The 24,474-nt window shown below is 39.5% G+C and overlaps 1 protein-coding gene across 1 annotated transcript in view; it reads right to left on the bottom strand.

Annotated features, from left to right (window-relative positions):
* LOC126474171 (forkhead box protein J3-like) overlaps positions 1 to 24,441 on the bottom strand; it is a 60,543-nt gene extending 36,102 nt beyond the window's left edge. The window contains exons 1-4 of the mRNA XM_050101630.1: positions 24,301 to 24,441; positions 11,013 to 11,308; positions 6,682 to 6,805; positions 6,346 to 6,501 (exon numbers count right to left, since the gene is read on the bottom strand). Of these exons, the coding sequence (XP_049957587.1) occupies positions 6,346 to 6,501; positions 6,682 to 6,805; positions 11,013 to 11,218 (486 nt within the window). The 5' untranslated portion in view covers positions 11,219 to 11,308; positions 24,301 to 24,441. The remainder of the gene's footprint in view (positions 1 to 6,345; positions 6,502 to 6,681; positions 6,806 to 11,012; positions 11,309 to 24,300) is intronic.
* Between the last annotated feature and the right edge of the window lie 33 nt (positions 24,442 to 24,474).

Raw genomic sequence — 24,474 nt, 5'->3', positions numbered from 1 at the left:
GTAACTCATCATTTTTCACACAACAAGCATGCCAGAGGTGATGAGTGAAGGACAAAAATCCCAGAACTGAGTGGCAATCAAACCATGGATCTTTGGAATTGCAGTCTGGCACTTATGCATCGAGCCACACAGAATTCTACTATCTACCTCTGAATGTCAGCCACACACTAACTTCTCTGAAACCTGGCCTCAAGTACATATATCTATTTCATACCAAACATTCACTTCCCACTCCACTTATTAAATTGACAGCTTTGGCTCACTATGAATTCTTGCTGCATCCTTTGTAGTCTTTTCATTGTTACATCTTGGAATGATCAAATCTAACCTTCCTTACCTTATCCAGATAAAAGCCCCTCCAGTCAGTACAACTAGAAGGCCAGCCACCTGCAGAAGTCTTACCTCACCTAACAATCATCTCTGTGAACAGTGCTTTTTCCACTGTTGTTGTGAACTGATGCACACACTCAGTTGAAGGCCAACACAACTTGTACCTGGCTCCATCCACGATCCCACTGACGTATGTCAAATCCCCCTCCCTTGTGGTACATCGCTCGTCTCATCTCCATTTATAAACTTGAGCACTGTGGATGTCCAACAGTGGCTGGCACTGCAGAAATGACAAATCCTTGTAAACTAGTGCATTCACTTCACATGTAGAGCCAATTAACTTCAATCGCAGCTACCAAGCATTTCAATCTCAGAGTATACCCAATTCCCATTCTGCTTTGACCCACAATGTAGACTGTGCTTCTCTTTCTATTAGTTTCCTATTTCGTATTACCTCAGTAAACTCTGGCATTTCTTATGTAGGTGAACAGCTGATAACTCCATGGTTCCTCCACAGTCAGCTTTGAGTACGTCTTTACATGAGTGATTACATACACAAATCTGCAGTTCAAAGGTGCATAACCACAATGTAGAGTGACTGGTGACATCTGTATACGCTAAATCTTCTAAAATTAGCTGTCATTCTTTCCATGTCCCAAATTTTACAGTTAGAATATAGCACTTTCCTATATGCTGGCCTCAGTCTTTGCAACTGCTCTATTCACAATAAAGCACAGATCATCTACAGTATCTACAGCTCAACATCTTTCTTACAATACTGAACTTTTCAGACATTATTTTTGCTCCAACGAACAATTTCTGCCCCTCTCTCAAAGTACAATCTCAATGAGTGCTTTACAGAGCATTGTACTACAAACAAATCCTTTAGTACTGTGATATCCTTCAGAGATCTGTTAATCAACCAAAGCAGATCTTTGAACATGTTCCTCAATAACACCTAAAACATTTCTCTCCAATCTGTTACTGTCAGATAATAAAGAGTGAGATGGCACCATAACAAATGGGGCAATGAAGACAAGCTATCACAGGTTCCCAGCAGTAGGTGATGCTAAAGTTGCAGGCGACAGAGGAATACACCACACTGTGAGGTCCGGTAAATACACAGACAGGGCCTGTTTATGATCACTGCCACCAAGACAGTCATGTTGGCCTTCCCCAGAGACTATGGGTCTGGTTACGTATTCTGCAGACATGAGATATCAACATCATTTATTTAGATTTATTTAGTGTTACTGAGGGAGCAGTATCTTCCCCCCACCCTGCTTTCTTTTAGATTTATTTGTATTAAATTTTTATGGCATTACGCTGTGTAGTGACGGTTAATACAGTAAACGTGTCTACTGTTTGCTTGCCATGTTCCAAATCCCCGAAGTTTCTCCTTCTTGATGAGAGCTATGGAACATGATGGATGGAAGAGTGGATGAATGAATGAATGAATGAATGAATGAACAACTATTGAACTTATTCTTGAAGATGGCTCAGAGCCATTTGTGGAAACAGGAAAATTCGGGCCAAAACATTACACAGATGACTCCTATGCACATTATGACAACTATTCTAGCCAAATGATGACACACTTCCATCGAGACCTTTCCAAGATGGCATACCTGGATACTCGGCACAGTCACAAAGATACAGAGATCCAGTACAGTGGAGATCTATGTGTTTTTCACTGTAATCCCCTCCCCCCTTTCCCAGTGCCCTTTTTCCCTCCTTCCTTGTGGACATTAATAACACAAACCACAAAATGTTTCTTATATTTCTTTGCTGCTCAGGTGTTCATTCTTAACTGAAATATTAGTTACTAGTTGGTCAGGATTTGTAAGACCGTCATTAACTAATCAAGTAACTTGAGAAGGGCAACAATAAAACTATGATGAAATGTATGACCAGTTACTGAAAGTCTTATGAAGCCTAACTGACTAGTAAATAAGATTTTAATCAAGTAAGGACATGGGGCATAAATGTACTGAAAATTGTGGGCAAGAAATGTAACATTAGAGAAGTTTCATGATTTGCACAAACAGACAGAACCCAATCCTAGAAAATATATGCAAGTGACCACCTCCGTGTCAATGCTTAGCTAGCCTATACATGAATACACTCTTGTTCATCATTTACATCTACATCTACATGGATACTCTGCAAATCACATTCAAGTGCCTGGCAGAGCGTTCATCGAACCACCTTCACAATTCTCTATTATTCCAATCTCTGATAGCGCGCGAGAAGAATGAGCAACTATATCTTTCCGTAAGAGCTCTGATTTCCCTTATTTTATCTTGGTGATCATTCCTTCCTATGTAGGTCAGTGTCTACAAAATATTTTCGCATTCGAAGGAGAAAGTTGGTGATTGGAATTTCGTGAGAAGATTCCGTCACAACGAAAAACGCCTTTCTTTGAATGACTTCCAGCCCAAATCCTGTATTATTTCTGTGACACTCACTCCCATATTTCGTGATAATACAAAATGTGCTGCCCTTCTTTGAACTTTTTCGATGTACTCTGTCAGTCCTATCAGGTAAGGATCCCACACCGCGCAGCAATATTCTAAAAGGGGACGGACAAGCGTAGTGTAGGCAGTCTCCTTGGTAGGTCTGTTACATTTTCAAAGTGTCCTGCCAATAAAACGCAGTCTTTGGTTAGCCTTCCCCACAACATTTTCTATGTGTTCCTTCCAATTTAAGTTGTTCATAATTGTAATACCTAGGTATTTAGCTGAATTTGCGGTTTTTAGATTAGACTGATTTATCACGTAACCGAAGTTTAAAGAGTTCCTTCTAGCACTCATGTGGATGACGTCACACTTTTCGTTATTTAGGGTCAACTGTCACTTTTCGCACCATTCAGATATCTTTTCTAAATCGTTTTGCAATATGTTTTGATCTTCTGATGACTTTATTAGTCGATAAACGACAGCGTCATCTGCAAACAAGCATAGACGGCTGCTTGGATTGTCTCCAAAATCGTTAATATAGATAAGGAACAGCAAAGGGCCTACTACCTTGGGGAACACCTGAAATCATTTCTGTTTTACTCGATGACTTTCCGTCAATTACTATGAACTGTGACCTCTCTGACAGGAAATCACAGATCCAGTCACATAACTAAGACGATATTCCATAAGCACGCAATTTCACTACGAGCCGCTAGTGTGGTACAGTGTTAAAAGCCTTCCGGAAATCCAGAAATACGGAATCGATCTGAAATCCCTTGTCAATAGCACTCAACACTTCATGTGAATAAAGAGCTAGTTGTGTTTCACAGGATCGATGTTTTCTAAATCCATCTTGGCTGTGTGTCAATAGACCGTTTTGTTCGACGTAATTCATAATGTTCGAACACAATATATGTTCTAAAATCCTGCTGCATATCGACGTTAACGATATGGGCCTGTAATTTAGTGGATTACTCTTACTACCTTTCTTGAATATTGGTGTAGCCTGTGCAACTTTCCAGTCTTTGGGTACGGATCTTTCATTGAGCAAACGGTTCTATATGATTGTTAAGTATGGAGCTAATGCATCAGCATACTCCGAAAGGAACCTAATTGGTATACAGTCTGGACCAGAAGACTTGCTTTTATTAAGCTATTTAAGTTGCTTCACTACTCCGAGGATATTTACTTCTACATTACTCATGTTCGCAGTTGTTTTCGATTCGAATTCTGGAATGTTTACTTCCTCTTCTTCTGTGAAGGCGTTTCGGAAGGCTGGTTTGGCAGCACCGTCTTCAATAGTACCTCCATTGCTATCATGCAGAGAAGGCATTGATTGTTTCTTGCTGCTAACATACTTCACATACGACCAGAATCTCTTTGGATTTTCTGCCAGGTTTCAAGACAAAGTTTTGTTGTGGAAACTGTTATAGGCACCTCGCATTGAAGTCCGCGCTAAATTTCAAGCTTCTGTAAAAGATCGCCAATCTTGGGTATTTTGCGTCTGTTTGAATTTGGCATGTTTGTTTCGTTGTTTCTGCAACAGTGTTCTAACCTATTTTGTGTACCAACGAGGATCAGTTCTGTCGTTTGTTAATTTATTTGTTATAAATCTCTCTGTTGCTGCTGATACTATTTCTTTGAATCCAAGCCACATCTGGTCTACACTTACATTATTAATTTGGAATGAGTGGAGACAGTCTCTTAGGAAGGCGTCAAGTGAATTTTCATCTGCTTTTTTGAACAGGTATTTTTTCACTTATTTTTTGAGGATTTAGGGATTACAATATTCAATCTTGCTACGACAACTCTGTGTTCACTAATCCCTGAATCGGTTTTGATGCTCGTAATTAACTCAGGATTATTTGTTGCTAAGAGGTCAAGTGTGTTTTCACAATGGTTTATTATTCACGTGGGCTCATGAACTAACTGCTCAAAATAATTTTCAGAGAATGCGTTTAGCACAATTTCGGATGATATTTTATGCGTACCTCTGGAATTAAACATGTATTTTCGCCAACATATCAAGGATAAATCAAAGTCACCACCAACTGTTATTGTGTGAATCGGGTAGGTGTTTGAAATCAAACTCAAGTTTTCTTTGAACCTTTCAGCAACTGTATTATCTGAATTGGGAGGTCGGTAAAAGGATCCAATTGTTATTTTATTGCAGTTGCCAACAATGACCTCTGCCCATACTAACTCACAGGAAGTATCTACTTCAATTTCGCGACAAGATAAACTACTTCTGACAGCAACAAACATGCCACTGCCAACCATGTTTAGCCTATCCTATCGGAACACTGTTAGGTTCTTCGCGCAATTTCGGCTGAGCTTATACCCGGCTTTAGCCAGCTTTCAGTGCCTATAACGATTTGAGCATCAGTGCTTTCTATTGGCGCTTGGAGCTCTGGTACTTTCCCGACACAGCTAAGACAATTTACAACTGTTATACCAATGGTTGTCTTCTTCCAGATTCCAACATATGACAACCAGATGGTGACTTCCTCTTGACACCCTTTTGCCAAATTGGGGAACCCACATGAAACAAAATAGGGAAAGTCACACCAATACCCCACATAACTTGTATTCCCTCACGTAACACAATTAGAGCTCTAATATTGGATCTGTTTACCACATACTACTCCTCTTTTTTATCTCTTCACTATATTTTTACTTACCTAACTATTTACGCTAACTGCTCCTCCAAGTTGTCCGTTCTCCCATTGGCATTTCAAATTATTATCTTTCATCTCCTTAAACATTTAAATAAGTAATCTTTGCAACATGAAGGTAGATTCCTCGCTCTCCGGGTTTTATTATGAACACCATGACTTTTGCCCAAGTACAATGTTCACACTTGCCAACAAATTTTACAATGTTCATTTATTGAATATTCTAATATCACATAAATAATAAAACCGAGAATTTGCTTCGTAAGAATCTCTGATATCAATACTTTCCAAAGAGTAGTGTGCACAAGTTTTAAATCACAGTCCACCATGTCTTCTTCTGGCTTCAGTGTACATTTTAAAAGGAATTATCTGCCATTATTCATGATTGTTACTGTCTTGTACTCTTGGCTGGTACTGACGCTGATGGATGCTTACGTACAACATAAGCATACTGATCCCATATTGTATTGTATAATGATAATTTAACAAATAATCTCATAATGTCAATTTACATTCAACTGCAGAATTCTTATTGGGATCAACACTGTTACTAACATACACGTTAAAGTCTTTACAGAAATTATGAATTCCATTGGTGAAGTGAGACTTGGCAGATCTTAGTTATCGTGAGAAAAGACAAAAAGATTTCGGTGTGAAATATTAGTATTATATTAATCTGTCAACCAGACTGTCGCTTACATGGTTTACAGAACCTGCAGGATATAAATCGAGATCCGATTCAGAGATTAAAATTAACAATTCACTAGTATTTGTATCAACATATATGCAGTCACTATTCTTTTCGATTTTTGCTTCTTTTACATTCAACACAATACAAATCATTGTAAATATACTATATAACATTATATTATAATCTTTACCTTAACTGCCTGAGTGCTTTTCTTCTTCTTGGTGAAAGATTCCTCTCGGCTAGAAGAATAATCAATACGCCAGTAGCTACCTTTCCCTGGATCGTCCTTTGAGCGAGCTACTTTTGTGAAACATTTGTTCAGTGACAGGTTGTGACGTATTGAATTCTGAAAACACAGTAAATCTCCCTGACATCTCAAATCATATACCATTTAGTGTGAGAGTACATATACAAAACAAAACCGTCAATGTGGATGTCTTAAAGAAACATATCAGACTTACATAAAAGAAAAATATAGTGACTTAGCATTGAATAGCTATCACAGATATTAATTCACTTAACTGACCTTCCACCCTGTACCTGCATCTCGATAGTATGGAAACTGCTGTATGATGAACTGATAAATCTCAGAAAGAGTCATTTTCCCTTTGGGAGCATTGCTGATTGCAAGGTGAATCAACTTCGCATAGCTGTGGAAGAAACAGTCATTGTGTAAATTTGATGTTAAGGCACCTTTCATTAAAGCAAAGCAAAAATATCACTTCCAACAGTTCAAATTATTAAGCACATCCATTAAAAATACAATTGTGGCCGTAAATTAAATGATAAACAAATCCTCATGGCATATGCATTACTAGATCACTTCTCTTCGCACACTAGATATCGTTACTGTGCAACCCCAATTATCTACACCCCCCATCTCCCAATCTGAAAGCCTGGCCCTCCAATAACTTGAAAAGTTCTTCAGGAACCACTGCTTAGGTCATTATTACACTATCAAATTTCTCAGTCAAAGATTTGATCAAAGATATGATGAAATATTCATCAAATTTATCTGACAAACATCTTTGACATGGCACTAAAAAGGGATATCACACTGTCAACATTTTTTTCATCAAAGTTCAAGATGTCTGACAACAACAACTTGTTATTAACCACAGCCGTTGCATGTACCACAATTGTACTGTGTGCACATGTAGAAGAGAAGTGGGGGAAAAAAAGGAAACATACCTGGGTGAAGCCATGGGTTTTACAACAAGACAATAAAAGCATTCAACGAAACTTCTTACGTGAGCTCGTAATGGAGGATGTCAAGTCGTACATAAATTATTTAAGAATGGATGAGCATACATTTCAGTATTTACTCAGTGAAGTGTATCCTCATATCACAAAGCACAATACTCACTTAAGAACTGCTATATCTGCAGAAGACAGGCTCACTGTAACACTCAGATTCCTTGCTACAGGAGAGAGTTAGGTTAAGTTAGGTCTCCAATCTTCTTAATCTATTTTTGTATTCAGGGTGCCTCACATTGTAAAGCACCTCATCAGCTTCATACATCTCTACTAATTTTGTATTTGTTGGTACACACCAACTGTATTTACCGGCCATGTTTATAAACGCACTACAGATGACAGAACGCTGCAGCGATGCTAGCACTCCACGTGGTACCATGTCACATTGCAGTGAACAGAAGACAAGCGACTTTTATGATCAAATCTACAGCAAGGCCCTAGATTTGATCAAATTTATTTGACGACAGACAAGATTTGACAATGTGCCCTATTGCACCATCCAACTTCTTTGACAAAAATATTTGACATATCAACTTTAACAAAGAAATTTGATAGTGTAATACCGGCCTTAACAATATCTGTCCTATCCTCAACAATCTCCTCCAACCCCTCCCCCCCCCCACACTCAAACCCCTCACAGAATGTAGACCCTGCCTTGCTGACCTTTTCCAACTGTCATGTTCCTGCAAACTCCCTCCCAATATTGTGTAAAATCCAGAATCCACATAAACCCAAAACACTGTTTCAAGTTACTCACAAAAAGCCTAAATCCCAGAGAAGTTTAGGTCCTATATAAAGGTCTCACATTCAGCCCCACACAAAGAATTAATCATACTGGTCTCATCAAAGACCTACTCTCTTCCTCTCAAACCTTCAGGGGAAACAGTTGTTTGCCACCACTCCTCTCCAACCTAACCCAGTCAAAACCCAGCACTACACCATTGTTCTTGCAGGTCATACCTCCGCCCAACCGCTATTGTCCCCCACCCCCACCTAACCATGCAGTGATTCCTTACCTTCAGCTTGGCTTTACCCTCCTTTCCTATGTCCCTTCTTAAAAGCACAAACCTCTCTATAAAAGCATGAGTAGCCACCTACAACCTTAAAACAGAACCAAATCTGATTCTCTCCCCTGTAGGCAACAGCTTAGCCTCTGTTGTGATGAACAGCAGTGACTATCTGACAGTAGGTGCCCACCAACTACCTGATAGCTCAACCTGCAAACCCTGTGATACCATCCCAAAAGTCCAACCTACAGTTCTGATTCAGATCCCTTGGCTCATCTCAGAACCTCTCCCCCACACCCATCTTCCTCCTCATCTCAATTACTGTCTCCACACTTGCCTCCTACACGCCTTCCAAAATAGATAAACTTAACCATGTTAGATGCATCATTGTAATTGGTGGTTGTTCTCCTCCAGAAAAAGTCTCAGCTCGTGTTGACCAACATTTAAAACCCAAAAAATGCATCCTAACTTCCCACATCAAGAATCAAACCACTTTCTTCATCACCTCTCAACCATCCCCATCTCAATGCCACCTAGATCCCTGCTTGTCACTACTGCTACCATCTAGCTATACACCAACATACTTTATGCACATGATGAATGGCAGACTGTGTGTGTGTGTGTGTGTGTGTGTGTGTGTGTGTGTGTGTGTGTGATGTATTTTATTGTTTATTTTTATTTTGGGCTAATCAGTATCGGACCACATGCCCATCTTCATTATAAACCTGTAAAATCACACCCTTACCCATATATACTTCTCATTTATCTATAAATACTTCTAATTTGAAGGCAAGATAAAAAAAAAGTCCACAGCACAATCATGGGCTTCTGCATGGCACCCTTATAAGCCAACCTAATCACCTAGAAAACACCTTCCTTCTAGCAACGTAACAATCCCAAATCTCTCATGTGGTTCTGGTTCATTGGTGATATATCTATGATCTGGATCCAAATCTCAACACAGTGTTGTAATGGGACATCCTACCCTAACAAAACTTTTCCTCAATAGTAGTAGTCGATACCAGTATTATTTTTCGAATTTTGGACGGGTTAATATTATCTCAGACGAAAACTTTCATATAATTTTATACACACTATGCTATATTTCAAGTTAAAATTTATGAAAAGGAGCTATTTTATGAAATATTTTAGTTTTAATGTTATAATCGATAAGTATTAGTTCTGAATGTACATTAAAATTTCTATTATTAATTACACAATCCTGTACTGTTTACTATGTTTACTACTGGATTCATTTATGAAACAATAATCAAAATTAATAATGTTATGAAAACTAGTAGGAATTTATTTGTTAAGAATATTGTAAACCCTTTGGAATATTGTTATTTCCGCAGAGTGTGGGAGTTGTAAGCTTGCCTCTGATGTAATCGGATGTATTTTTGTATAATAGGCACAAACAATGTAATTTTGGCTTTGTTAATGAAAAAATCAAAATACTTTATGATATACTGAAATGTGAGAAAATCAGTGGAAAATATATTTATGTCTACCTTGCCAGACACTGACCTCCATCTCCCTAATGGCTCCATAAAACATGTGCCTGTATCGAACTCACTGACAGCCAACAGTTATCTGTGTTCTAATAGCTGCCATCCCTTCCACACTAAAAAGCCTCTCTCATATAGTCCAGCCACCTGTGATGGACAACCCTCTGCCCAGTATTCTGAAGGTCTTACTGAAACCTTTAAAGACAAGCATTACCCTCCAAATCTAGTCCACATAAGATTTTCTGAGCCTTATCCACAGAAGCCTCTAATTCTCTGACTATCTCCAGCAACCAACTGCAGAGAAGCACCCTCCTCTCTACTCCCTCAGCACCCTGGACCAAAACAATTTAACCTTATCCTTCACTAGGCCTCTGATGGCTTATCATCGTCCCCAGAAATGAGGAGCATTCTTCCATAGCCCCTTCAACCCCACCCAAAGTGTTACTCCGCTGGAAAAACAATCTATGAAAGCTCCTAGTCCTTCATTATGACACTCTTACTCCCAATCCCTTGCCACATGGGTCATGCCTCTGTGCAGGACATAGGTGCAAGTCCTGTGCAGTACACCCATCCAGCACATCCTATTCCCTTCCTGTCACAAGCTTATTCTGTCCAATCACAGGCAGGACCACCTGTGGTAGCAGACATATCATATGCTAGCTCTGATGCAATTTCTGTGCAGTCTATTAATTTAAGCATCACCACCAATCTGCTGTCCAACCAAATGAATGAACATTGCCAGCTGTGGCCAAGGGCAGTCCGCCATTCTTCGTTCTACTCTCCACTGCCTTTCTCCCCTTGCAGACTCTGGTGGAAGTATTTTATGCAGAGTTCAGAGAGAATTTGTCATCTTATTAAATCCTGCAATCTGAACGGTGATTACATAGGGAAGTATTACAAAAGTTTAGTTTTAAGATATTCTAGTACACTTTCTGTAGCTACCTTTTCTTTCTTAGCCCAATGAAGATTTCTTTCCAGGTAGATCTCACACTATTTCACTAGGGACTTATTGCAGGTATAATTCGGTTCAAACTATTTAATGATAAGATCACTCTGTTTCAACAGGCTGCAGGTCGCTGCCTTACCTGAGAGGTGGCTTGCCATCCTTAGCTCTCGTGATGCCGGGAGGTGTGCACACCGTCCCCTCCACCCCATCTTCGGCAGCCCCATCGGCCTCTGTGCCGCCGCCCCCCACGGGAGGCGGAGTGGTGGGGCCAGTGCCCGCAGCGGCAGCCGCGCTCAACCGCGGCAGCCAGTCCACGGCGGTCAGGCTCCGGTCCAGGCCGGCCATCAGCCCCGCCGTCTCGCAGCCTGTCCACAGCAGCCCGTGTGCCGAAGCTGCACCTGTGCCCACATTCGGACTCCAACACACTCCTGCCACCTGTAACATGTCGTGATATAGTTGCGGGAATGGAGGTTCTCAAGGAATTAAAAGAATAATAATAATAACAACAATATTATTATTATTATTATTATTATTATTACACTAAACCCTCACTGATCAGGCACTCGGTAGTCTGGTCTCTCTCCGTAATCTGGTCCACATCTAAAATAGCACACAACAATGAATTATTGTGCACAGCACTGTTGTTACTGAATTGCAATGTTAAACAGTGCATTACGTATTTGAAATTGTGGCATTCTATACAGTGCAGCTTCATGTCTATAAAAGGAAACATATTATGCTAGACTTCAAGCAGAAACTTGAAAATTTAGGTAAGTTGAACTGAGGTTCTCTGCAGAAAGCCACTGCTGCAGAGTACAATGATGGAAAAGCCACTATTTATGACATTAAAAAGAAAGAAGGCTTTATTTGACAGTACACAACCAAATGGGTAGGGAGTTGGGAAAACAGATGGTTTCGTCAAAGAGGGAGAATGAAGAACTGTACGTAGCTATTTATAAATGGTTCATACAACAACGCAGTAAAGTAATTCCAGTTATTGGCCTGATGATAAAGGAAAAAGCAGTTGCAGTTTACAAACAACCTGGTGGTAATAATTTGTCTGCGGCAAGTGAGGGCATGTTATCAAACTGCAAAAAACGACATTATTTCCAGTAGCTGAAAGTCACCAGGGAAAGTTGCTCAGTTAACAAAAAAGATGCAGAGGGGTTTGCAAAGAAGATATGGAAGATAATAGAGGAAGAAGATTTAAATGCTGATGCCTTGTACAATGCTTATGAAACCAGACTCTTTTACAGGATGTTTCCCTGAAAAACATTACCTGCCAAGAATGAGAAGGACGCTCATGGGTACAAGCAACAGAAACAGTGCATAACATTAATGGTGTGTTGCAACACAGTGACATAAACACATTGCCAGTGCAATATTTCACTCAGAAGACAATGTGGGTGAACAGAAAAATATTCTCTTGGTGGTTCCACAAAATATTTGTAGCAGCTGTGAGAAAAGAGCTGCAGAAGAAAAAGCTTCCACTGAAAGCTGTTCCTGTTATTGACAATGCCCCAAAAGTGGAGAGCACTTCCATAATAAAGAGCTGGAGACAAGTGTGGTCATTCACAAATGCAGGGTTGAATCTACTACTGAACAACAGCGATGAGCCAGTCAGTTCGGAAGCATCCACTGCTTATATTTTGTACACTGATATGTTCCACAAGCTTCCAGGAGGAGGAGAAGGATGAGAAATTGACAAAGATTTTGCTAAGTGGTTGAAAGAGGAAAATGGTGAGATAAACCAAACCTTAAAAGATGAAGAAATAATCAAAAGTGTGCAGGAAAGTATTGATGAAAGTGATGAAGAAGAGCACATCGGAGGTGAGAGCATGAAGATTTCTCACACTGCTGCTGCTAAAGCTGCCAGCTTCTTCCTGGAGTATATTATGCAACAACCAAATACATGCAGTACAATCTAATGCTTGTGAAGCAGTTGTGTGTGATAAAGCATACAATCATTGTGTATCATCATTGTGATAAATATAAATTTGGGACATGTTTCATAGTGAATGTTACAGTACTATTACAATCAAATAATGGAAAATCCAGTACTACTATATAATTAAGTATAAACTGAAGAACAACATTTTTTTGAAAATTAATGTATTTTTGGATTTAAAAAGCCACAGGCCCTATGTTTTTTACAATTGTATCTTTAGATTTAATAAAATATATCCCCAACATATTTAAAGCTGTATTTTGAACTAATAAAGTATATCCGCTATGTTATTAACATTAATTTCATACCCTTTCAATAATACAGCACTTCTACTAATCCAGCACCCATGTGTTCCAGGAATGGCCAGATTAGTGAGAGTTTAGTGTATTACCATATGGCATTAGTTTAGTGTATTACCATACAGCATTACAAAACATATACATACCTAACATATTGGCATGTCAATCTTTGAATTTGACAACCAGATGGCAATTCTCAGTGTTATTCATGAAAATCTTTTATGAGACTTCTTTTAAAATCAGAGAGTGAGCAGTTCTCCACAGATTGTCTTATTGAGTGAGCCTTGTTCACATGCGGCACTTTCACAACTTCTTCAAGATGTGGCCACATCTCTCTTGTCCGATTTGGAAGCAGCAGAGTCTCGATCAATCGCAACAGAGAACACCATACCCTGCAGCCTTCATCATTGGGTTTTGAATTAGGTGTGTCGTCTGGGGTGGATGTTCATTCTAGAATTCTTTCTACTCAAAGAGTATTAACATGGAAACACTTTTTTGGATTTCCAGATACATAACTCTATTTAGCAAGAACCTCAAATCATTCACAACGAATTTCTCATGAAAAAGATCTGAAGATGGGTGCCCTGACTTCTATCTGCAACCAAAGAGGAGTAATATGTAATAAGTTCCTTTCAATTTTTAGAGGACTGTTAGTGGAATGAAGCCATTGTTCCAAGGACATGACACAAAAGTATTTTACTTTCATAATCTTTTTAAAAAAGGGAATCAATGGAATGTTATGAATCTGGTGTCAGACTTCAAAGAAGAGAAACGATCTCTTTCTCTGATAAGAGAATCATACAGTTATATTCCGAATTACAAGAAAATTATCTTTTTAGAAGTCAATTACGAGAATGATAACAATGCTGATTTTTATTTTCTAGTATGCAGCAACTGGATCAGAATTGAGATGTTGTCTGAGGAATGAAGTACCTTGACATGGATGGTACCTGGTGACAGAATCACAAGTAAACATACCCACATACCAGAAGCAACAATGAATGAGAGACCGTAGCATGGGCACAAACCCGCGTGTCCAACCCCCCCCCCCCCCCCCCCCACACACACACACACATACACACACCACCGCCACTGCACTCAGTGACACTCACCCCAGTCAGCAGTCACCACCTGAGACGACAGCATCGTTTCTCTACAGAGCCAGCAGTGCATAAATTGTATTATACAGAACTTTGCATAAAAGTTTATGGTCAGTTGCACTCTGTTAGAAGACTAGTATCTTGTTCTGTATCAAGTGACACATTCACAGTGAGTGACAGTATTGAATACTCATGACATTCCTGTGGACATGGATTGTAACAAAGTTAAAAGTACTCCATCTTTTTCATGTTATTATACATTGATCTAATATTTTATATGCTGAGGTACACTCTCAGCCCCCTCAAAGAGTAAAGCAAAGAACACACGACTGTACCTACAAATTATTTCATTTGGTATGACAAATAGTGTCGAGACTGGTCATTTCTATAGACTTTCCTCGCCTGCTTACAAAGTTGATATGTGCACCTCATTCCCATGCATTGTCCGTACTGAGTTTGTCTCGTATATTTTGATATTTTTGTGTCTCATATAAGGCATTTAACCATGTCTGAGCCACCACAGGAAATGTCTCCAAACAAAGTTGTTCCATTTCTGATGCAGCAGATTGAACAAATGCTGCTCAGTGACTGACAGATGATAGTTACTACTGCAGTAAGCAGCACCACCGCCAGTTGCTATTTCTGACTTTCACCCATTCAATAGTAACTGAAAAGATTGGTCAGAATGTCAGGCACAGATGGAGGTCCATTTTGCTGCATACATCATCACAATTATGGTATGCAATGCATGTTTTCATAGCCGAAGTGTACTGCGGTTTAGCTCCTCTGGCCACTTCTCGCCCATGCAGCACTCTGGTGGTCACGCCAACAGAAGGCACTGATTACTTACTGTAGTCTGTTTATTTCTTTATTTATTTTATCATTTTTATATTATACCATGAACTCCGTAAGCTCATTCTTAGGTATGTCATTACAATTTTATCTAAAATTCAGCACAAGAGCATATCCAAATTATTGTCACTTAAATATTTCCTTTTTAAGAATTTAACTTTGATCATGCTTTTAATTTGTTGCATCTTATTACTGCAATGACTTATATATCTGGTAAATCCACTACAGACTTTAATGACTCTATTCTTCGTTTTATTCCATATTGTACAATAATGTAATTGAACAATACGTGCATGCCTGCAGTTGCAACATTTAACGAGATGACAAAAATTTTGTGGCTACTGTAACCAGTTTGTTGTGAACAGTAGAGTTGTTAACAAGATGACTCTAGTATAGACCATATTTTATATATATGCGACAATGCTAGGCTGATTTTGTGATTTTCTTTTGACGATGCCACTATTGCTATATTAGGACTTGGTCTGAAAACAGGTATGCCTCGTCATATATAAAGTGCATAATTTTCATATGTATGTCGGTAATACTTTTCATTAAGATGTATTTTATTGTTTTTGAGCTGTACACAATCCACTAGTTATACTTGTGTTTTTCCTATATTTTGCTGCAGATCTGAAGGTGGTCCTTGCTGACCGAAACCAGTAGTCAGTAGTCTGTGCTATTAGAGTCGGCACAAGTGAAAGCTCGCATTTACGCATTGCAGAAATCTTCTACTGTAGTACGCAGACAGCACAGCAAACTTTTTGTTCAACTAACAGTGACTTAAAAGACAGTTAAATTTCAGTTAGGTATGGGTTCTTCTGTTCTCCTTATCAATAAGGACACATATTTAAGGATCAGTAGCCCATAACATCAAATCCTGTTTCTGTTCTGTCTGCATATAACAGACCTGGAATACCACTACTTGGCATGTGTTGTTTGCCAGCAACTTTTCATGAAATTATGAAATGCGTTTCATTTCATGTACTCAGTTCTTGGAGCAGTGCAAACATTTTTCGTGTAGTCTGGTTTGATTTGTTCAACCTGCGAATTTAAGATGAAGTTTTAGAAATCAGTGTTTCAGTGGAGAGACGAGATTAGTGTTTAACATCCTGGGGAGAATGAGGTCATTACAGATGGAACATTAGCTCAGATAAGGAAAGGATGGGAAAGGAAATCGCACGTGCCCTTTCAAAGGAACCATCGTGGCATCTGTCTGAAAAGATTTAGGAAAATCACAGAAAACCTAAATCAGGATGGTCAATTGAGGGTTTGAACTGTTGTCCTCCCAAATACAGGTCCAGTGTGCTAACACTGTGCCACCTCTCTTGGCAGTGTTTCAGTGCCTCACACTATTGTTTCTGACTTGTGTAATAAGTACAGTGAATTGTTTGAACGAGATTTAGGAAGGGCTAATTATTTTAAAGCACACATTACCAATGCAGACATTGGGCAGCCGCGATTTTTTCGCACTCAGCCAGTCCCCCGTGCAATACGTGAGCAATTTGCTCACAAACTGCAAAGATGGGAAGACACAAAGTTGTCCAGCCCCTTTCTGCAAGTCAATGGGCATCGCCTTAGGTCATTTTCAAAAAAGTCATCAGGAGGTTTACATCTTTGTGTTGCTTTAAAGCCACAGTAAACCCACAAACTGTCATGGATTTGTTTCCTCTCCCATGACCAGAGGAATGAATTAAAGGACAGTTTAGGACACCATAGATTATTTTCTAAGACTGACGTACAGTAAGCATATTCCCAGTTACCACTGGACAAGCAGTACAAGCAATATTTTGTGGTCAACACTCACTTGAGTTTGTTCGAGTTTCAGAGACTAACGTTTAGAAGTGCTTCAGTTCCTGCTATTTTTCAACAGTTCCTGGAACAATTAACAGTAACGTCCCTTGCAGCACAAACTATTTGGACAACATTGTCGTCACGTGTCATATGCTTGCTGAAGATTTGGTAAATTTAGACTGCATGTTTCAAGTTCTTTCTGCAGCTGGCTTAAAGTGCAACAAGGACAAGTGCTCCTTTGTCCAAAAGTTATTAAATATCTGGCAGTGCCCCCTAACATTTAGGAGCTCCTAGCTGGCATGAGAAAGCTCACTTATTATATTGAATTCATTGCAAATGCTGCACAAATTGCTGTTATGCTGGACAGGCTGCACCGGAAACATATTCCCTTTGTGCATCCCAAGAATGTCAGGACACATTCCAGCTAATTTGATTCATTTTGATCCAGCTAAGCCTGTTGTGTTGGCTATGTATGCATTTTCTAAAGGGACTGGAGTGCTCCTCTCCCATAGAATTGGTTCATCTGACAGATCTATTGCTTTTACCTCAAAAACTCTAAACAAAGTGCAGCATGATTACATTCCACTAGAAAAAGAGGTGCTCACCATTATCTATGGTGTTACCAAGTTCCATTGCACAGTAGGTAGTTCTATATGCTTACAGAACATGGCTTTGTTCAATCCTTCCAGGCCTGTCCTACTGTGGACAGTGCAAAAATTGCAATGTTGGGCTCCGACATTGTCTAATTACCAGTAAGAGTTGTTGGTACTTCTCTTATTTATGCAGCCACAATATTTCAATGAACCAACTGGTAACCATCTTCAGGTGAGTATAGTGATGTACACTATCGCTGGAACTGAGTTTCCAACAGAATTAGCAGTTCCTTGGTACACCATGGCTGGTCCAAGCACATGCATGAGTAGCAGTGCTGCTGCGCTCAAACCCACATGAAGTAGTACCACATTGGTGGAAGACATGGCCAAAATGATACATCATTAACAGAACACTAATTAAAAGAATCCGCTGCTGGTAGCGAAGACTGTTGTTGTTTAATATCAGATAAAATGTCTCTCATTAAGACAGCATTCTGCTGCTGTGTATTTCTCTGGATGGAGCAAACACATTTCACGATGGTGTTCTACACATCAGTCCTGAATAGTATGGATAGTGTGGCCAATATAAGCCATCCCATAATTACACAGAATTTTTTATACTTTGTGTTTCCTCAGTCACAGTCATCCTTTGCTGACCCAAGAAGAGCCCTAGGCTTAGACGGTGGCATAAATATACTTCTGATGTCATACCTTCTTAAAATTCTTGAAATACTCACAGCAAAAGGTAAAAATGCAACCATTTACAAGTACCCTGTGCAGGTTTCCCTGGCGGTCTGAACTGAAGAGAATGACATATTTGATGAATATTATAACCATTCAGCTTAAAAACTATGGTCCAATTTCTGAACCGAACTTCATATGTCACAAATGGCATAGGTTCTGTTCACCAAAGTCTGCACGACCCTATGTACCGGTGTCATGGATGACGGCTGGTCACATGAAGATAACGATCAGTACATGTAGGTTTACGATATACACTATGCCCAAAGTCCCATTGTCACTTCAGTGAATCAAAACATCACGGAAAGGAAGTCTGACACCCTTCTCAACTTGCACTGTAAATTTGACACTAGGACGAAGACAATTTAAATGGTCTGAAAAAAGGATTCAAAGCATCAATCCCATGAGGTCAAACTATGGAAGTGTCATCAACATATCTCCAGTCTTTGTTGGCTGCAAGCATAAGTAAATCCTAATCTTTTCTAACAGACCAGATAGCTGCACTTCCACAAGATAAAATATTGCTCCATGGGGGTAGTGCTCGATGAAGCTTGCGGGAGATCCGAGCCCCATTTCCTCCACCTGGTCTCATGGAAGTGGGGCATGGCTAGTTTAGCACCACAAATAAAAACAGCAACAGGAGTAAGTTTCAGTGTGGGACCAAAATTTAAACCCTTCTCTGACACTAATAATATAGTTTCATCCAGTTCCTTTTTAGTGGGATTAACACACTCTGTCGACAGGTATCATCATCAGATATAGCAGACTGGACACAAAGTCGATAAAACTTAAGAGGACCATTTACCGACAGCACTGCTTTGCGCTGAGTGTGTGACGTGGCTGACAACCGAGACGAAATCACCAACTGAAAATAATCTAAATCTTTGTATATAAAATCCAGTTGTCTACTGTTGCTTTACAGTTAATTCCTTTAGCTGGATCTATATCTCTCATAGCTCTTCTGCTTCCCTTGTGGGGATGTGAGCCTTGAAGAAATGGCTCCTCTGCTTTGTGCTTCAAGTTTTGTGTGTAAGTGACCGTCTGCATACTGCCTGTAACTTTTCCAAACCCCCAGCTGCTCAAAGCTGTTCCTTTTCTCCTTTGTGCTTCATTACATGTGCACTTATGTACCCAAGTGTTTGTAATGGTGATGCAAATAACATCGTAAAAGTTGGTGGTTGCACGACCTTATATTCTTTTGCTTTTTGCAGACAGTTAGACAAACATTCACTATCTAACAGTCAATCATTGACAAATGAAGTGACTGTGTTGTTCAAAAGAATTCCTTGGATACCAGTGAGTATGTTGCCCCTATTTCGATTGTACAAGCTGTGTGATTTTTCCTACACCTCAGTCCGGGGGCCTGAAGATGCCATAGTGTTGTGCTGAAACTGGTAGCAAAAATAAAATGAAATTGGCAATACAGAAGGCTGAGGGTGTTCTTGATTGACATTTCACAGATTTGAGATGTAGTAGGTGCCATCTGTTTTTCCAAATCTCTATTGAAGTGTCTGTGATCATTATTTTTCTTCAATTAATTATTTGAAATATTTTTTTTTAATTTTTATATCCTTTTCCACATCATTTTAATCACTGTCTTTAATATTTATTTGCGCTCATTTACCTTTATTCTTTTGGATTTGTGGCAGTGATATTTTTCATGTCTGGTGCAAAGTGAGATCAAAAGTGCGCGAGAGTTTTTTTTTGGTCATGTGTTGTTTTTTATCTTTGCCGTAAGACTATAGGATCTCCTAGTTTTTGTTACTTCTCTGTTGTTTTTAGTTTCCTTCTCATTGTGAGTTTTCACGAATAAATATTTTTTCGTTAACTCATTATACCGGACGGCTATGCAATTATTCGTTGTAGGCAAGTCGCCTACATAATTGGTGACCTCCGATTAAGCATCTGTGTCAACTTCGCAAGCGTCTATCTGACTACGGAGTCGTTTTAAATTAAAATAAATGCGTCGTGCACAAGAACCAAGTCACTTTCCTCGGCCATACTGTGTCATCAGAAGGTATATTGCCTCTGCCAGAGAAGATCGCGGCGATACAGGCCCTTCCGAAACCGACAAACTACCAAGGATGCAGAGCTACGACAGCTGTTAAACGACCCGTCTACAGGTCTGAAGTTCGAGCAAATTCTGGTGCCTAACTCCAAGCGGAAGCTGTGGTGCGACTTTTCTCAAGGCAGACCAAGACCATTCATTTCAGAAATATTGCGCAAGACGGTATTCGACAGTGTCCACACACTATCGCACCCAGGAGCCAACGCTACAATAAAGCTGCTGACAGACCGCTATGTGTGGCCTTCTATGAAAAGAGACGCGCGCCTTTGGGTACGTTCCTGCATTCCTTGTCAACAGAGTAAAGTAGGACGACATGTGTGTGCTGATATTGGAGATTTTGAAGGTGCCTCTGCTAGATTCGCACACGTTCACGTGGACCTGGTTGGACCTCTCCCACAGTCAGAGGGTTACAGATATTTGTTTACGGTCACAGAGAGGTGCAACTCCAATAGTCTATATTTCAGCCGAAACTACTGCTAAGACATTTCTGTGTACGTGGGTTGCCCGTTTTGGATGCCCCCTTCATGTCACAACTGACCAAGGACGTCAGTTCGAATCTACGTTGTTCCTCGAGCTACCCAAAATGTGCGGTTTCCAACGCCACCACATGACTGCCTATCACCCTGCCAGTAATGGTATGGTCGAACGATGGCACAGAACACTCAAAGCAGCATTGATGTGTCATCAAGAGAGATGGACGGAAGTATTACCATTAGTGTTGTTAGGCCTGCGGACAGCTCACAAACCCGATATTGGTGCATCAGTTGCCAAGATGGTTTACGGCGAGCCACTACGGATTCCTGCAGATTATTTAGTACGAACCTTACTACCTGGATCAGTGGGCCTCACACACTGGGTGCAGCAGTTAAAACGTCACTGCACAAATATACGTTGCCCGCCACCTTCTCGCCATGGTAACCGTAAGGTGTTTGTACACAAAGACTTGTACAATTGCTCTCACGTAATGTTGCGAACAGACTCAGTCAAATCGCCTTTACAACCACCATATACGGGCCCATTTCAGGTGCTGAGTAGAAATAAGCATACCGTGGACATAATGTACAATGGTGTTCCGACAAAGGTATCAATTGAACGTGTCAAGCCAGCATGGGTTTTACCCTCTCCGACCTCTGACACCACGCCTGTGCACCAACACATGATGGACGCAGAGCATACCAAAACACCGCTCAGTACATCGTCTGAGACAGGTGAATCACCACCACAAACAACAACGTCACCGCCCCCGAGACACACGACGCACACCAGAGCTCGACGTCGAATAAAATTCAAGTATCAAGATATCCCTGGGGCTCCGCACTTTAAGGGGGGGGGGGGGGGGGAGGGGGCTGTGTGGCAGTGATATTTTTCATGTCTGGTGCAAAGTGAGATCAAAAGTGTGCGAGAGTTTTTTTTGGTCATGTGTTGTTTTTTATCTTTGCCGTAAGACTATAGGATCTCCTAGTTTCTGTTACTTCTCTGTTGTTTTTAGTTTCCTTCTCATTGTGAGTTTTCACGAATAAATATTTTTTCGTTAACTCATTATACCGGACGGCTATGCAATTATTTGTTGTCGGCAAGTCATCTACAGATTCTTTATCCATGACATTTTAATTATTTTTATTTGCCCACTGTAATACCCATACATTAAAAAAAATACAGATCTACTTGGTTTTTTTAAGACAAAAACAATCTACAGTATTTATATTCACTGTGCATATTTTTCATTGTAAGACATACATTTTTTGGGGTGGTAACCCTCATACAAATATTTAATAGATAAATACTTCTTGCACTACAGACAAGATAAGATAAATGATAACAGTGCTTTACTTAAAAAATTTATCATGGTACACACGAGAAAGTTTCTCAGTGCTCTAAAGAGAATAAAACAATGTGTGACCAGGTCTTTGATGGCCATTTTTCATGACTATATTACAATCAACAAAAATTTGCTACATCCCACTGTACTACAATTTTGCCACCACACACCACTTCATAAATGTAATTATGAGAAAACTAAATGCAAAGGTGCCTGCTTCAATATTGAAAAGGAAATCCAGTTGCCCCCATGATGGCAAGTGAAACAGACAACAAATGTATGTGCACAAATATTGCAATCACAAAGTCTTTAATATTGGTTGGTTGGTTTGGAGGAGGGGACCAAACAGCAAGGTCATCGGTCCCATAGCATTTGGGAAGGATGGGGCCGGAAGTCTGCCATGCCCCTTCAAAAGAACCATCACGGCATTTGTCTGATGTAATATAGGGAAATCACGAAAAACGTGAATCAGGATGGGCAGACGTGGGTTTGAACCGTCATCCTGCAGTAGTAATAGTAGTAATGGTGGTGGTACATCAGCTGATAAAATTTTAGGACATATAACAAATTGTTAGACTACATCTCTTTGAAGTCTTAAGTTTTGTCTTATACTAAACATGAATGGGAGCAAACCTAGAGACTCCTGCAAACCCATCTTCAGAAAGTTGGATATCCTTACACTGCCTTGCCTCTACATTCTTGAGACTCTAAAATTTTTCAGAAAACACATAGTGCCAACTGACCCCAGAGCTGTAAAAAATAATGAAATACATGAACACAACACCAGGAAAAACGCAAACCTGCATGTTATACGTACAAACACTCAACTGTGTAAAAAGGGAGTTTTCCACATGGGCCTCCAACTGTTCAACAATCTTCCCACTAGTATTAAGTCCATTGAAGACAACATGAAATTTAGCAAAGCCATGAAGTCATATTTGTTGTGTCACTGTTTTTACTCTGTAAATGAATACTTAGAACAGTAATCTTGCTGTGTGTGTTAAATTGAAAACATTGAGCAATATAATACATTAGGATACTATAGGCCTACGTTAATATATGTTAACAATGTTAAATGATATTTTCCGACATCTGCAACACACTGTGTACCATCAGATCACATGGAATAAATAAATAAGAATCACATCACTCAAAATGATATAGGTATTGAAAATGGAAAGCTATACTGTCACCTGAATCCTATGTCAAGAAATATCTGCCCCATAACAAGATGAGAAAGTTGGCTGGAAGTATTCTACCAATGTGTTGACATCCATGTCTTAATCAAGCTACCACCATCCAATCTAAGAAAGACTTGATGAAGCTGGTTGGATTAAGCTATTTATCTTCATCAGTAGCAATAGTTGTATAGCTGTGATTGCACTCAGGCCAACATTTCCATTGGTACACAGTTCGCTTTATTTATTTATGCTGCTGTTATTTTGATATTACTGCTGTCAATACCAATTTATTTATTTATCTAATGACTGACTGTCTAATGCTCAATACACTAGTTTTACTATTTCCTGTCGTTGTCATCACAGTTGTAAATTTAAATTCAGCATATGCTTATCAATTAAACTATTACACCAAGTCACTTGCAAAAAATTTATACACCGAAACCGACAGACCACAGACTATTTTGATCATCCTATTGTAAACAGAGGATGTAAACAAACAATAGGTGCAGTACATTATTTACCAAACCAGGGCAAATGATAGGTTCGAAATCTACGCTGAAGCCCTGGTTCACCTCCCATACAAACGAAAATGCAGTTCCTCTTCCACCTGATTCATTAATGCTGCAGATACAGCTTGCGAAACTATGAGGACGTGCTTCACTGGCCGACTATAATAAATCGCCTCATCTAAGATGAGAACAACGTTAGTATCCTGATTTATTGCTATTTTACTTTAACAGCATGTAAACTATATACCCAAAAGTATTAATTAGAAATTAACCTAAGCAAGTTTGCAATTCAAAAAACTTCTTTTGGTTTCACTGGCGTTCAAAAGTAATACCCTCCAATTATCACGTGAGCCACGGGAAATGTATGTACCGCACAATTAAATAATAAATAACGAAAGTTTGGTTATCATAAGACTTTCACCGAACTTTCAAATATATTTAGGAATTAAATTAAAAGAAACGTAACCTAAAAAAGAACGAATATTGCCGTTCACTTATTTAACAAAATGATTTTATCATTACTCACCTCATACTATCTCAAAAATACAAACAACGAATCCAAAATATAATACGTTAGCGTTTCTGAAAATTTTTACACTGACAGCTAATTTCGCACGACACTTATTCCCTTGTGTAATAACTACGCTGCCGACTAAAGCCACCTAGTGGTCCGAATTTTAACTATAAGAAAGTAGGTACG

Source organism: Schistocerca serialis, chromosome 4, assembly GCF_023864345.2.
Source record: "Schistocerca serialis cubense isolate TAMUIC-IGC-003099 chromosome 4, iqSchSeri2.2, whole genome shotgun sequence".
In the NCBI taxonomy this organism is placed as follows: Eukaryota; Metazoa; Arthropoda; class Insecta; order Orthoptera; family Acrididae; genus Schistocerca; species Schistocerca serialis.
The sequence above is the reverse complement of the archived record's forward strand: the minus strand, read 5'-3'. Positions and strand labels throughout refer to the sequence as shown.